The following is a 17562-nucleotide window of genomic DNA, read 5'->3' on the forward strand; positions in this document are numbered from 1 at the left end:
AAAAAGAAGTGTCCTGTTATTCCTCAGACACACAGTTTTAATAATAAAAAATATGTCTCCACTTGTATTTATTTTTTCAAACAATTTAAAAAAGAAAAGAAAAGAAAAGGCAAAATGAGAAATAAATAATGTAAGGTAAACAAAAATAAAATAAATATAAAAAGTAAGTAAAAGAAACTGTGCTTCAAATGTATGTACGTATACAAACATAAATTACAAAGGGAAGATATACATTTTATATTTACACTTAAAAACATACTCTATATTTAAAAAAAAAAAATTTTCTCCAAATGCTAATAAAATTAAAGGCATAAAAAATAACCCCATAAGTATAATATATAAATATATAAAACATATATATATACATATGTATATACATACATATACATACACACATACTCATTTACATGTAAAATGTTAAAATGCAAATATAATGGCTATTAAAAAAAAAAAAAAAGGGGAAGCAACAATATAAGAAATGAAGATATTAAGGTAAAATTAAGTAAAATCTTCAAACAAAAATGGCAAATCGCTTAGTGAGGAAACTTTTAATGTCATATTAAAATTATCATTAATTATATCACAAAGTATTTGTTCACTTTGTAGTGTGTATTTCGTTAAATTGGTGGAAATGTCTGATAAAGTTTTCGAATTTTTAATTTCTTTGACATAATGAGACATATTAATACATTTATTTTCCTTTTGTGATAATTCTGAATCTGCATTTTGATATAAACTATTATCCTCTTCTTCATTATCTACATTTCCACTGTCTACAATCCGCTCAAACCTTTGTTTTTTCTTTTGTTGAGTAGATGAAAAAAACTTGTCTTCATTTTCAAAATGGTCAAAAGAACTTAACTCGTTGTCACTCATGTTGTTGTTTCCCATGTGACTAGCCATTCTCCTTTTTGCCTGCACATGGTTATTATGTTTATTATTATTATTATTATTATTATTATTATTATTATTATTATTATTATTATTATTATTATTATTATTATTATTATTATTCTTATTATTCTTATTATTCTTATTATTATTATTATTCTTACTATCATCATCACCAACATCATTACTATTATTGTAATCGCTGTTGTCATTTCGCGATTCCACCTTATGTCTGTTGTAAATATAATTGTTCTTTTCCAAACTAGTGTAAATGTTAGAAATAAAATCAGTTTGTCTGTTTAGTTCCTTTTCTATCTTGAGAAGGAAAGAAACATCATTATTCCTTGTATCATCAATAGCACTCCTCCTGTCTATACAATTATTAGGTGCGCACATGCCATTAATTTGCTTACTTGTAGTTCTTATAGTAGAGTCCTCTAAAGTATTCAATGACAACACATCAATATTATTGTGAATACGAGCATTTGTATTTTCACTGTTTACATTAATCTTGCTTTTACTATTTATGATGTCCAACTCTTTAAAAGGTGTACTATGTTCTTCATTAAAATACGTTAAAGGTGTAGTTACACTGTTAGAGTTACTCAACAATTTCATATGTTCTGTATTTGCGTTTACGAATTCTTCATGCCATTTGATTGTTTTTTTATCATGACTACCCAAATTGTTTTTATTACTATCACTATTATCATTTATACAAATACTGTTCAAGTAATTTTCACTAATATCGATAATGCCACTATTTGGAAGGCTTCCATTCAATACATCCATGTTACTTAAATTCTTTAAAGAAAAAATATTCCTTTTATTATTTTCATTTGTGTAAAATGTATTTCTAAAGGATTCACTACATTCTGAGGGAACAAACGGTTTGATTTTCTTTACTGCTATTTTTTTCGTACTATCATTACTATTTTGTAATCTATTTTTTGCCTTGAAATATTCTCTTCTTTCCATAATTTTCTGCACATGTTCAGGTATCATTTCGTTTGCATTGATTTCATCATTTACAGAAATTTCCTTTGATGTTTCATTTATTAATTTTATCTTTTCCACAGGGGTTAACATGTTTATATTAACACCCACCATTTCATTCTCAGTTCCTATTCCTCCTTCCATAAAATTTTTTGCTCTTATGCTATTGTAGCCATAGTACATGGTTTTATTTTTTTCATCATTACGGCTACTCATTTTATTGAAAGTTACTCCACAATTTTTATTCTTTTCATTATATTTTATCAATCCATTTATAGAATTAGCATTTTTGTTAATCATTTTATTTAAATTATTTATCATAGTTTTCATTTCTTTATTCTCTTGTAGCGTATTATTGTGTGAATTTTGAATTTTTTCTAAAAAAATTTTATTAACCGTAGATATTCTGTCATAATTTTCTGAACAGTTAATATTTTCATCAATATACTTGTTTACATTTTCAATTGTTGTTGGGACGTATTTATTTATATAATTTATATTTTTATTTATGCAATTTATGTTTTTATATATCTGATTGAATTTTTCGAAGTCTTCTTTATTTTGAAAATTATCTGAGTTTATACTTAGTAAACTGTCATTCGGTATTTGTTGGAATATGCCAAAAATGTTATTATCATTTTGCAATTCATTTGTTATGGTCTTATTTGTATTTTTTTGCGCTTCGTTTTTTTGACTTTCGCTTTTTTCCCCTTCGTTTTTATTTTCATGATGAAATGCCGTATGTGTATTGAGGTCATTTACATTTAAAGGACGACTCGCATTATTACTCTCTTTACTCTCTAACGATTTATTTAATGCACGTGCATCATATAAATTGAAAGAATCGTATAGACTGTGGTTGTTCTTGTGAGCTTTTTCCAAAACGTCCGCTGTTGTAAAATTGGTTTTACCCCCACTTCGACTGCTAGGACTGCTAGGACTGCTGATCCTACTTCTACCCATGCCATCATTACAACTCCATTTAGGGACGGACTCTTCCCCTAATCCTCTACCATTATGCTCACCATTCGTTAACTCACTTTTTGATCCATTAAGTTCAGCAGATGATTTCTCTTCCTGGGGTGTATCCTTTATCTGCGTATGTCCAACATTCGTATATCTTGGTGCTTCCTTCATACTGTTTAATGATAATGTTTCATGGTTTGTTTCACTACTTTTCTGGTTAGCATCTACAAATAAGGTAAAATAGTTCGTTCGTAATTTCTTGTTCGCTGCTAAGGGAATGATTAGCACTACTACCACAGCTATTACAAATAGTACAAGTAATACACGTGGTACACATACTAGTCATGAAGATACAATTCATGTAAGAACTGCTAAAAGTATTGTATTCATATTCATTTTTACCTTGCTTGAAATGTGTAACTTCAACATCATTGAAGGAGGTATTCAAACCGCTGTCCAATTCTTTATCCTTACTACTGTTTGTATTCTCGTTGGTCTTTTCTTCAACTGGTTCATCACAGTCGTTGTTCTCCCTTAATAATACAACACTGGTACCTTCATGAATATCTACACTCCCACCTCCATTCAAATTACTTAAATTATTATCGTTATTAAGATTATCCAGTTTTGTGTTTAGATCTTTTTGGTTCTGCTTGCTTGAACCAGAAAAAAAGGATGGAATTAGACTGGTAAAGAAGCTTGTCGTAGTTTTGCAAAGGTCCATACTACCTTCTTTACTTTTACACATGTTACTTGAGTTTTCATTTGCAAGCACGCTGTTGCCATTGTCATTGTTTCTATTTGCATTATCGTTTTCATCGTACCTGTTGACATCGTTGTTGTTTTCACTTGCATTTCTGTTCTCATCATACTGGTTTACATCATTGTTGTTACTTCTTACTATATTAATGCTATGGACTCGATTTACCGCATTTTCAACATTTATGTGAGGACCAGATGAAGTAGCCATATCTTCTTCATTTTTTGGCGTATCACCAATGGTAATACCATTTTTGGTAGAACAGAGAGTACCTCCTTCTTCACTCTTTCCTCTCTTGTCAATAGCATCATTACTACAATTACTATCATTATTTCCCATTTGTTCCTTATTAATTGTATTAAAATTAATAACATCAACTCTTATATTTTTTTCCATTGACGATAAAGCAATTTTGCTCTCATTTTTTACTTGTTCATTCAAAGAAGCAATTTTCATATTTTTAATATTCGACAAGGTGTTTTTAAACTTATGTACCTTCGAATTCACATCATCGTTTTCCCTCGAAAATAAATTTTCACTTCGGTTAAAAAAGCTGTTAATAGGAGCAGTAGATCCGTTGCACAGACCATTGTATGACGTGCTAAACGAGGTGCTACTGTTATTGTTACTGTTACTGTTACTGTTACTGCTACTGTTATTGTTACTGTTACTGTTACTGTTACTGTTATTGTTATTGCTACAGTTACTGTTATTGTTACTGTTACTGTTACTGTTACTGTTATTGTTATTGCTACAGTTGCTGTTATTGTTACTGCTACTGTTACTGTTACTGTTTGGATTTGCATTCACATTTAAATTACTATTTCCATTGCCTTTGTCATTTCTATTAATGTCTTCACTGGGGAAAGCATTCGCTCTGACGGCATAGCTATCGCTTATTAATTTGTTGTTCGTGTTTATTAAGTACTCGCTAAATTTTTTAGCATATTGATTGGAACCAACAACAAATGTACTTTGGCTATTTATAATATTACTTATTTTGTCAGGTGATTTGTTCACATTATCAAAAAGACTGTTACTACCAGTTGTTTTACTAAAAAGGCTGCTTGTGTTGAAGAGGTTCTTATAGTCAGCACCACCTGTGCTGTTACCGAATATGCTTTTGCCGCTTTCACTACCGAATATGCTTTTTCCGCTTTCATTGCCGAATATGCTTTTTCCGCTTTCATTGCCGAATATGCTTTTTCCACTCTCATTTCCAAATATATTTTTTCCGCTTTCATTGCTGAATATACTTTTTCCACTCTCATTTCCAAATATATTTTTTCCACTTTCATTGCTGAATATGCTTTTTCCGTTAGTAATGGCACTTCCCTCCACAGCTCCAAAAAACATACTGCTTAAGCTACCATTCGTTTTATCCAAAATGTTACTTCTGGTGTTGAATAAATTTGTATTATTATTTCCTTTAGTAAAAGGACTATTCATATTCATATTCATATTCATATTATTATTATTATTATTATTATTATTACTAATCTCGCTCGCATGATTGAGGAGCTTATATTTATCTTCTGACTCCTCAACATTTCGATTAATCATCACGCTGCTGGCATTTTGTGGACGGTTAAATAAATCGTTTGAACTACTCAAGTTATTATTCATTTTAAATATATTACTCATATTACTAAAGCAATTAACATTATTTGTTATGTTTAACATATTTCTGTCATTTATTTCACTATTACCAATGTTTCCATCGCTGTTGATGCTGCCGATGCCGCTAACGCCGGTTACACCGCTCAAACCGCTGCCCTTACTGCACGAATCGGTTATAGTACCATTCAACTTATCATTCGCACTAGTCATATTCGAAGTTTTGTTAAAACTAAACTCGTTTACCTTGGTTACACTGCTCGGAAAAATAGTACCACCTTTAAGTTCATTACTTACTACATGGGTATTAAATCTGTTGTTCAAGCTATCATTTAAGTGCTCATTCCGAATGCCAAAATGCTGAGTGCTCATTCCTTCATTACATATGTTACTACTCAAATTGTTCCTTATCAAAGTGTCTGCAAAACTATCACTTAAATTATTCCTTGAAAAAGGAAAAGTATTATTCATATTTTCTTCCTTTATTATAATTTCTTCATTTTTGCTAACATTTTTCAAAAATAAATTATTCAAAGAATTTATACCAAAGGAATGTGAATTCTTTGTACCATTTATATTAAATGAATTTGTATTGTTTATCATATCTATGTTTGATGGGTCCTCGTTATGCGCAGAACATCCATTCATAAGCTGGTTGCTTTTGGAATTCTCACTGCTGTTATTATGGCTCTGATTGTCCTTGTTATGGACATCATTACCACCACTGGTGTAGTTGCCATTGCATCTACTGTTATAATTACCACTAAATTTTCCGCTAAGATCATTGCTCGCATTGTTGTTACTACCGCCATCGCAATTTAATCCACCAAACACATCGGAAACAATTTTCTGATCTTGTTCATTATTTATGGTCATCTGCTTGGCACTCACCAAATCGTCATTATTACTTTGACTGCTTCTTTCAAATGCCAATTTTTTCTTTTCATTTTTCCTTCTCATAACCTCCTCAAAAGTTAGCGGTGTATCAAATGCATCAGCATCATTATTATTATTACTATTATTGCCTATCTTGACTGTACCATTTTTTGTTTTAAATGTAAAATTTGTAATAGCACTTTTTGACTGTTGGAATGGGTATCTATTCCCTTTAATATGTATTATTTTTTTATTAGATGAAAAACTTTCAAAATTTTTTTTTCCAATTTTATTAAATTTAATATCTTGAGTTTCAAATGATCTAACATTCTTAACATCATGTGGAAGTACATTCTCATTTTTATTACCATCATCACCTTTTTGTGCCTTAGCAATTTTCATTTTTTCTTTCAACAGCTGTAGCTGTTTCATCTTTGCCTCATCGAATCCATCCATTTTTCGCAATTACAACAGGGAAAATAGTTTAATTAGTATCTATATAGGTCTATGTACGTACATACAAACACATGAGAACGTATATAAGTGTACACAAGTATAAGTGTATACATATATATGCGCAAATACATATACATATATGTGTGTACACTTTATGAGATGATTATACGAAAATTAGTGAGGGAGCTACCTTTAATTTGCTGATGATAACTCTTCAATTTGTGTTTACTACATATGGGATACGATTGGTAGTTGCTACAAGTCGTACGAAGGAACTTATCTTAAAAATGAGTAAATAAATGTTAAATAGACTTACTGCCTTTTCTTCTTTTCTTTCCTTTCTTTCTTTTCTTCCTTCTCCTCCTTTTTTCCCTTTTTTCCCTTTTTTTTTTTTTTTTTTAGCTTATCCCCTTATATATTAATACATACAAATATTCCTTTATTTGTGCGCTTCTTATTTCTTATTTCTTTTTTATTTTACTGTTTTAGTTTGTCACTTTGTAACTTTGATTATTTAATATTTTATCTTATGCTGTCTTTTCTTACGTCCTTTTACTTTTTTTTTTTAATCGCGTTCATCTCATTTACATGTTAGCTAAAGTTTGTAGTTGGCTGTTCCCCGCTTGAGCTGTTTTTACCATTTATTTTCTCTTCTGTACATATACAGCGTCTGTTAAAGCATTATTTTGACAATGATTTATATTCACATGTATATGTACATATATATTTGTATGTATGAGTACATAATGTTACATATGTACACATACGCGTACATCTATACGTTTGAAAAAAAAAAAAAAAAAAAAGAATTATACTACACATAAATGTAGCAATATTTTCAAAAATATAATGAATGGTACGAATGAAGGTATATTTACGCCCATGTTATATGCATCCTTATGCTTTTTGCTGCGTAAACTGGTATCATATAAGTATGTACAAGTGGGAGTAATAGTATGAACATATATGAACATACATATGAGCATACATGCAAACATACATATGAATGTACCTATTTATGTACCTCCTTATATACCTCCTTGAGTACCTCCTTACGCGTGATTTGAGCAGAATTCATTAAAAGTAGCTTTTGCCGCACAATCATATATATTTACATGTAATCATGTATATATATATATATATATATGTATATAATAAATATGTACGTACGTGTATATATATATATATGTACTCATTAATATACATATATAACCTTCACAAACGCTTATTCTGCAACGCAAAAGGTGAGAATGTATTAACTCTTTCAACACCCGACAAAAATTATAAAAATTTCATCAAGTTAAAAAAAAAAAAAAAATTATAAATATATATATAAATATATAATTATAATTATAATTATAATTTTTATGACACATGTATACATTAAAATATCATGTGCCGGAGAATTGAAAAAAAAAATAATGAAGTAAAAATATAGTTAAATTTAAAAAAAAAAAAAAAAAAAAAAAAAGTTATGTACGGGTCAGAAAAAAATAATGCGAAAATTGATAAAAAAAAATAAAACGAAAAAAAATCTCTTTGAAGGAAAAACGTGGAAATAATATAGGGAAAAAATATAGAAGAAAAATCTATATTTTAATAACTAGTGTATACATCACACTTATTGGCAATGATAAAATATATGAATTGAAAAAATAAGCTAAGTAGGAAATATATAAATCCTTTCAAACTGTTATGACACAGATATGCAGGCATTTTTTAACATACACTAGCAGCATAAAGAGGCGAAAAAACAAGCAAATAAACAGAAGAAAAAACAGGCAAACAAACGGAAACATAAATATATGATGGATTAACCCACAGGAAAAGTGTCTAATTACATTCGAATAAAATTATATTTGAAAATTTATCGTCGTATGTACAACATGTAAAAACATACTTATGTATATGCCTACATATATACAGCGCTTATATCAGCCGAGGTGTAAATGAACTTGAGTAAAAAAATAAAAAAAAAAGAGACCTCGTGTAGTAAAACATACGAATTAAGTATGTACGTATGTGTATTTATGTATATACAAATATGTACGTATATTTAAGTATATACAATTATGTACGTATATTTATGTATATACAATTATGTACGTATATTTATGTATATACAATTATGTACGTATATTTATGTATATACAATTATGTACGTATATTTATGTATATACAATTATGTACGTATATTTATGTATATACAATTATGTACGTATATTTATGTATATACAATTATGTACGTATATTTATGTATATATATTTATGCACGTATATACATGCCCCTCTTTGCTATGGTACTCTGTGCAAGCAAACACATTGGCTAAAGCATTGCGAGATAGCTGCATGAATACGAAATAACGTCAAAAAATGGAGTAACTCTTGTATAACGTTCATTAATATTCATTAAATGGACATTAGATATGCATTATATATGCATTAAATATGCGTCAGATATGCTTTGGCTATACATTGGATATGCATTGGCTATACATTAACTATACATTTAACATTTATATTTTGTTTACAAAATTAATTTAACCAAAAAAATTATTTTAAAAGATGGTTTAAGGATATACTTTCATTGGAAAAAAAAAAAAAAATAAATAAATAAATGAACGAAACGAAATGAAATGAAACGAAGCTAAACGAAGAGAAGCGCAATGAATTAGAAAAAACAAAATAGTTTAAACGTAAAAAATAGTACAGCTTGCAGCAGCTTTCATTTGCTCAGTTACTAGTTGGGGTACTACATGTAAATAAATAAATGAATAAATGAATAAATAAATATATATATATATATATATATATATATATATATATATATATATATATATATACATATATCTTTATATATGTATGTATATATGTCAAGGTATGGGAGCAAATATTTGTCCGCATGCTCACTGTAAAAACGCAGAGAAAAAAAATATGTACCAAAGTTTGATGCAGTTTTCACAAATATTTTTCCCTCAGATGTTGTAATTAAGGAAAATAAAAATTATCTAGAAAATTGATAATTTTTTTTTTTACTTTTTTAATTTTTTTTTTATTTTTTAATTTTTTTTTTATTTTTTAATTTTTTTTTTATTTTTTATATTAATATATAGAACAAAATTTCAAAAAAACTTTTCATCTCGTTTTTACATGACAGTTGTAGAAGAGAAAATTTAATTTTTAAAAAAAGTAAAATTTATTTTTCAGAAACATGGCATTAAAAAAATTATTTATTTTTTTTAAGTAATAACGTACATACGTATACATCCATATCTATATATTTCTATATCTATATATTTCTATATCTATATATTTCTATATCTATATATTTCTATATCTATATATTTCTATATCTATATATTTCTATATCTATATATTTCTATATACATATATATATATATACTGTAGTAACTAAAATGGAGGTATTCCTTACTATTGAACAAAAAAAAAAAAAAAAAAAAAAAAGCTCGGGGTCCCTTCACAGTGGTTTATAATTAGTAAGTACGTACTCAAAAAATAAATAAGCCAACTTGAAGTGTATATATATGTACATGCATACATCGAAGCGTCTGTATATATAAAAGTGTCGTTGTACCGGAATAACGTAGTGGTGAAACACGTATACAGTTTTCTGCTTTATATATGTTGGTCATTTGAAATTTATGGCTTAAGGCAATATGTAGTTTTGAAAAATATTAATTTTATTTTTATAGATGTGGTATATGCCATTGTTTTGTTACATAATTAACTTCTACACTGTTATGAAACGAGAAAAAAAAAAAAAATATAATAAAAAGGAACACATAAATATATTTTAAAATAATACCATAAAATAGGTATTTAAAATAATACCATAAAATAGGTATTTAAAACAAACCGTAAAAACAGGCATATAAAACAAACCGTAAAAACAGGCATATAAAACAAACCGTAAAAACAGGCATATAAAACAAACCGTAAAAACAGGCATATAAAACAAACCGTAAAAACAGGCATATAAAACAAACCGTAAAAACAGGCATATAAAACAAACCGTAAAAACAGGGATTTAATATAGTAATAAGGGCGAACGTGTTGAAACCTTTTTCATGCTCTACATTTCCCTTTTTTTTTCGAGAAAAATATTTTTTATAAAACAAGAATGCAGTATGTTGTACATAATTTTCAGCATGTGGAATGTAAAATAATAAATAATACATTATATACGTATAAGAGAAGTATTATTATTTCGTATATTTCTGAAATTAAAGGAGCACATTAAGAGCGCTTTCGTGAATGCTCAACGTAGATGTATGTCCCATTATTCATACGTATATACATACATATATACAATACGTACATGTATGTACTGTATGTATGAATATATGTACGATACACGATTTCATTGATTGTCGAGCATTTTTTTTCGAATTGTTAACTTCCACACCTCTGAAACCCATCATCGCTTACATCGTGCACCTTACAAATGGACGAGGAGGGAGCAGAAAATGAAAGTATGTACAATATTGTCCAAGAAAAAAAAAATAAAAAAATAAAAAAAAAAAAATTGAAAAAAGAGAAGAATGTTAAGGTAAACGATATTGTAAGCTGCATTGCCTTTTTATCAAAAGATGAGAAGAAGATAGGAAGTAAAAAGGACCTGTGGAGGTATTCGCACATAAGAATAGAATATGTACATATACGTATATGTAAACGTATGATGTCTGCACATTTCTTTTCCTATATATACTGTCTTTTTTTCATTTTTTTCATTTTTTTCATTTTTTTCATTTTTTTTTGTGTGTTTATTCCTCTTATTCTGACGCAAATAGAAAAACTGTGCTACTACGTAATATATGCAATTCATATGCTATTTCGCGCGCCATGTAATATATATATATATATATGTATATATAGTTACATGCTAATGTTTTCATATATATATATATATATATGCTTGACGCAGCGAGGAGGACGAGTCTAGCTCAATCCGCGGAAAGAACAAATCAAAGAAGAAAAGGAAAAAAAAGAGCTACGTATCGGAATCAAACGAATATATAGAGTTAGAAAACGTATTTAATGACGAACATGAATATCGAAAGGTGATAACTGAAGACAGCATTATAGCAAATGATAAAAAGTATATATATGAAGATGAGTTGCATTTAGAAACAGATGATGTTCTAATATTGAACGGTAAAATATATAGCGATGTAGGTACTCTAGAAACACACATCTTTAATTATGATGAAGATATATTTAATATATATGATGATGCAATAATAGATAACTACCCCTTATGTTTACAAATTATAAACACGTGTTCCTATTATAAAAATAAGAATATTGTAGCTATAGGTACTTTAAATAAAGATATAGGTCTATGGGATGTACATAATATTCAGGAGTTGGAGGCTTTGAGCTATTTAGGCAATAAGGACAGTAACGAGAGTGGTAGAAAAAAAGGCGGAGATACAAAAGATGGAAGTAAACGCTGCGGCGTTGATAAAAACGGACGGAAAAAAAGAAGCAGACTATATGAGGACATACAAGATGATAAGTTACATGGTCATAGTGACTGCGTAACTTGCTTGAATTTATCAAAATTAACACCAAATTTGTTATGCAGTGGTTCGAAAGATTGCTCCATAATACTGTGGGATCTGTCTATGCTTAGTCCTTTACATTCTTTTAACTTTCATAACAAAAAAATTAATAATATTTCTTTTCATACAACTGATAGAAACATATTGCTCTCTACCTCCTCTGATAAAACTATAAAAATATTCGATATACGAAAGAATACAGTAGCATTAAGCATTCCGTTTGACAAAACCCCAGAATCAACTATATGGAGTATATGGGATGACAGTATAATATTTTCTTCTGATGTTAAGGGGTATATAAATAAGGTAGATATACGTCAAGTTACATCATCATCAAAATCAGTACCATTTAATCGTGCTAAAAATAATATTGTCCAGTTCAAGGCATTTAACAAATCGTGTGTTGCGTTACTGAGCCCTATTATAGATTACAAGAATTTGATATTGGCAGGATCAGAAGATGGAATTGTTAAGGTTTTCGACTTTAGCATCTTTACAGAAAGAGAACAGCCGCATTGTGTTTATACAAAGAACATGGACAGGGTAAGCGACCGACGAATGCACAAATGGGCATACTGTGTATATGCATACATAAATACATACGTTACCTATACTGAGATATATGTCCTTATACGTATATGTATGTATATCGAACATGTTACTGTTGAGTTGTGAGACACGCATGATGCCTACACTTGAATATCACCACTTAGCATATTTTACCTTTTTTTTCTTTTTTTTTCTTTTTTTTAGAATTTATTTTGTATGCAGAATAATGAAGATTGGCCAAATGTCGTATTCTTAGGATGTGATCAATTATATGATTGGGATTTAAAATCTTGTAATGAGATAAGAAAATATTTTAAAATGTGAAAAGACGAAGAATTGGAGGGGCAGAGTAACGATACATACTCATCTGTTGTTTACTTCTTCACCATCACTATCAGCTTTACATGTACATTTAATTTTCGTATCGCCTTTAAATTTTTTTATTTTATTTCTTTTCCTCCATTTGATGTATATCTGTGATAAATTTTTGCCATTTTTCATATTTGCAAATAATTAAAAATTAACCATGTTCTTTTTTTTTTTTTACTCTACTACCCTTCCCGTCCATCTGAAATAATTTTTTTTTTTTTCTTTTTAATACTAGACTTATACAAAACTTTATTTCATCTTTTAATTTTTTTTGTTTGTTCATTTTGTTGCTCTCATAACTTGTTAATATTTTTTCTTTGTGTATATCTTGACAAAATTTGTTAACCAATCTTACAAACTCGCATATTATATGAACACACAGATATTTTATTCTATTTTATTTTATTCTATTTTATTTTATTCTATTCTATTTTATTTTATTCTATTTTATTTTATTCTATTTTATTTTATTCTATTTTATTTTATTCTATTTTATTCTATTTTATTTTATTTATTTATTTTTTTTTTTGTAAAATTTAGCGCTTCTTATCCTGTGCATAATAGGAGCTTTACCATTTAAAAAAAAAAAAAGGAGAGCGAAATTCGCCGCGGTTGATAAAAGCACATAGGGATCATTAAATTGCGTCCATATGTTCTTAAATACATATATGTATAAGCATACGTATGTATGTACAAGCATACTTATGTATGTACAAGCATACTTATGTATGTACAAGCATACTTATGTATATGTATGCGCGCGTTCTTCTTTTATGCCTGCATGAATTTAAATTGTTGGGAAAACCAAGCGAGATAAGAACTTCGCTTCTGTTCATTGAAACTTAAATGAGCAAACAAAAAGAGAGAAAAAAAAAAAAAGAAAAAACTAATATATCATTACATATATTTTTTGTATGTATTTTACTTACAAGTGCTTTAGGTAGTCTGTTAGAGGGGCCTATCTATAAATAAAAAAGCATATACATAAATCAGAGGTATTGTCATAGAAAAAAAACAAAAAAAAAAAAAAATAATCAGAGGGAAATAACAAAATAAAGAAAAATAAACTGAAATAAAAGAAAAATAAACTGAAATAAAAGAAAAATAAACTGAAATAAAAGAAAAATAAACTGAAATAAAAGAAAAAATAAAATAAAATAAAGGTTTAACAAAACAACATAAAATTGAAGGTAGCACTTTTACCAAGAGGAAGAGTGTACCCGCCATCGTGTCAAATCGAATGTGCCTACTTAAAATGGAAAAAAAAAAAAAAAAAAAAAAAAAAAAAAAAAAAAGTAACTATACATGTATGTGTCACGTACATATAATATATAACATACGTTTATATATCACATACATGTATATTTGTATGTATGTACAATCCGTGCACTAACGAAACGACTGTTCGTTTGACGAAAACTTAAGTTTCTTATCCTTAAGCTGATCGTTAAAGTAAGTTTTTTTCTTTAAAAAAATAAGCTAAAAAAAAAAAAAAAAAAAAAAAAAATGAAATAAAGAAGAGAGTTTCATTACACAACAGCTTTTTAATTTATATGATTAAATATGTAGTATATATATATATATATATATATATATATATATATATATATATATATATATATGTATGTACTTTTTTAGTATGAATTTATATACTTATGTAAGTACGAATACTGTATGTATATATGTATATGTTTGCTTATATGCTGTTCGCATGTGTACAATAATACTACTTTGTTTTTGCATTCTTGTATATCTGTTATCTATTCGTGGGTGAACCTTGCATTTATTTGTTTGTTTATAAAATAAGTTATAGAAGAAATATTTTGCAGCATTTTTGAAAAAAAATCAAAGCTGAACTTTTTTTTTTTTATCCTAATATTTTTATTGAAAGAAATAAAAAAAGATGGGAGCCACTACAAGTCACTTGAGATGCTTAACAAATATTGCTGGTGGGATTAATAAGCAGAATGGGAAAAACATGGAAAAAAAAATAAAAAATAAGGAAATGTACATACATAAGTATATAAATTAATGTATATACATATACATTTATATATATACATATACACCCAAATATATATATATATATATATATATATATATATATATACATTTATATATACATGTACATATATATGTACATATAGATATGTCACACCTGTGATGGTAATAAATTTTGGAAGGGGGAAGGGGGAAGAGCATGAGCCTATGTATGATCATAAATCTTCATTATGTTAGCAGCGCATTTACTGTATCCATATAGTCCTTTATGAGGTAAATTGTCCGTGCGCGCGTGCGCCAGGGCTTGTACATGCATATGTATGTATGTGTGTATACGCATATATATATTGTCTTATTTACAAAATAAACGCGCTTCGGATATGAAGGACTACCAAGTAATGTACGAAAGATGAAGGGAAATACGTTTTTCCTTCCATATTCGAATTAAGGCAGTAGCAGTAGCGGTTGTTGTAGGTGTTCTAGCAGTGGTAATCGTAGTCGTGCTGGTAGTACTAGTCTTGCTGTGGCTGATGCGTAGCCTAAAACATTAGACGCTACTATGGATCACCAATTCTGCTTTATATACGCATTTATTTTATTTTTTTTTATACTCATTCTTTCTCCCCCCCTTTACTACCTTCCCGTGTTATTGCATACAAAATGGATATATACATATATATATATATATTTAAGTGTATATATATATTTATATTTAAGTGCATATATATATATATATATTTAAGTGTATATGTATATATATATTTAAGTGTATATGTATATATATATATATATATATATATAACGAAATGCAATATAAATAAAAAAACCTGTTTAAAAAAAAAAAAAAAAAAAATTGTCAGTAGTACTTTATTTTTTTCTTTTTGCATGTACATATGCATGTGAATGTACTTTCCCTTTTCAGGGTTGTCAAGTCTGGTACTTTCGCTTTTCCCCAAGTTGATAATAAAAAACCCACAAGTTCTTAGGCCTTTGTTAAATGTAAGTTGGGGATATTTATTTGGTTCAACATTTTGGTTATGTATATTTTCGGATGTTGGGTTAGTGAGAAGTTTAAAAAATATGAGACGAACAGTAATTCCGGAAGATGCAGAAGAAGCAAAAAAGCAGTTAGAAGAAATGAATAAGTCAGAAGAGGGTTTTAAAAGAAGGAATAAAGATTTTCAATATTTTTTTAGTTTTTCTACTTTATTTTCTGGTATTCTGTTACTTACAACAGTTAGACTTGCTAATCATAATTTACAATTAAGAATCAGTTCATCAGTTGTTGCTTTGTCATGTCTATTAAATAATTTATATTTGCATAGCAAAATTTATAATTTAAAATTGAAGAAAGAAAATTTATACAGTGAGCTAATTGAAAATCCAAAAGATGAAAAAATTATTGCAGATATAAAAAAAAATAAAAAAGAATTTCATTTGTACCATGGTTTATCACTTTTATCGTTATACATATCCTTTTTGGGTTTAACCCCTTATGTGTTTACATAATTATTTTGTAGCCTGGGCCTTGAACTAGTATGGAAGTACCAACCATATGTTACATGGTTTGCAGCGGGGAATCAGGGAAGTGGTACATCTTAGATTTATGTGTTATTTGTGCATGTTCTGTGCATGTATGTTTGTATATGTGTGTGTATGTATTCATGTGCATTATATATATATTGTGAAAGAGTCAAAAGAATAAAAATATTCGTGTACATGTTAGTAGTGAACCGCAGTTATAAGAATGTTTATATGATTACCATCATATATGCACGTATGTATATACGTAAACATACGCGTAAGATGTACACATAAACATATTCGTGAACATGTTTATGGTTTTATCATGTGTACATAAATACATATGTACGTGTTCATAAAAAAAAGAAAAAACAAAACCCAGAAAAATTACAAATCTCTTATTTTTGATAAAGTGGAAAATAATTTAGATACACATAAAGTTGGATCTGTTCATGTGATGAATTTGATCTTTTGTGCGTGTGCATATGTTTGTTAGTAAATGTTAGTGCATGCTTATGTTTATGAGTATGTTCAAGCGTATGTTCATGCGTATGTTCATGCGTGTGTTCATGCGTATGTTCATGCGTGTGTTCATGCGTGTGTTCATGCGTATGTTCATGCGTGTGTTCATGCGTGTGTTCATGCGTGTGTTCATGCGTGTGTTTATGCGTATATGTTCATATGTATATGTATATTGGTATGTTATATATTTGCATATGCGTACTACATATATATGCACATTTTCGGAGTAATCACCCGCTTACAGTACGCAGTAAATACTTTCATGGATAAAGAGAAAATTTATTCTAAAAAAAAAAAAAATGAAATATTTTAATAAGACGTAAACCTCTTGTAATTTTTAAGAAAAAGGACATTCTTGCCACATCATATAAACAGCAAGTTTTAGTGGCACAGTATTACTTTTTGTATTTATTCTTTTAAAAAAAAAAAAAAAAAGACAACAAAAATGGG

At 28.2% G+C, this 17562-nt stretch overlaps 3 protein-coding genes across 3 annotated transcripts; 2 read left to right on the forward strand and 1 right to left on the reverse strand.

The window, feature by feature from the left end:
* Positions 1-498: 498 nt before the first annotated feature.
* On the reverse strand, positions 499-6562 carry PmUG01_14071700 (conserved Plasmodium protein, unknown function; the record flags this gene model as incomplete). Its single annotated transcript, XM_029008307.1, has 2 exons — positions 499-3077; positions 3256-6562. 2 exons carry the CDS (start codon positions 6560-6562, stop codon positions 499-501), a joined length of 5886 nt encoding a protein of 1961 aa, XP_028864610.1.
* A 4465-nt stretch (positions 6563-11027) lies between these two features.
* On the forward strand, positions 11028-13020 carry PWP1 (periodic tryptophan protein 1, putative; the record flags this gene model as incomplete). The annotated part of the gene is made up of 3 exons (XM_029008308.1): positions 11028-11209; positions 11508-12690; positions 12901-13020. The coding sequence occupies 3 exons, from the start codon at positions 11028-11030 to the stop codon at positions 13018-13020; spliced, it is 1485 nt and encodes a 494-aa protein (XP_028864611.1).
* A 1948-nt stretch (positions 13021-14968) lies between these two features.
* PmUG01_14071900 (conserved protein, unknown function) lies at positions 14969-16575 on the forward strand (the record flags this gene model as incomplete). The annotated part of the gene is made up of 2 exons (XM_029008309.1): positions 14969-15014; positions 15989-16575. 2 exons carry the CDS (start codon positions 14969-14971, stop codon positions 16573-16575), a joined length of 633 nt encoding a protein of 210 aa, XP_028864612.1.
* Between the last annotated feature and the right edge of the window lie 987 nt (positions 16576-17562).

The sequence above is a fragment of the Plasmodium malariae genome, assembly GCF_900090045.1.
Source record: "Plasmodium malariae genome assembly, chromosome: 14".
NCBI classification, from domain to species: Eukaryota; Apicomplexa; class Aconoidasida; order Haemosporida; family Plasmodiidae; genus Plasmodium; species Plasmodium malariae.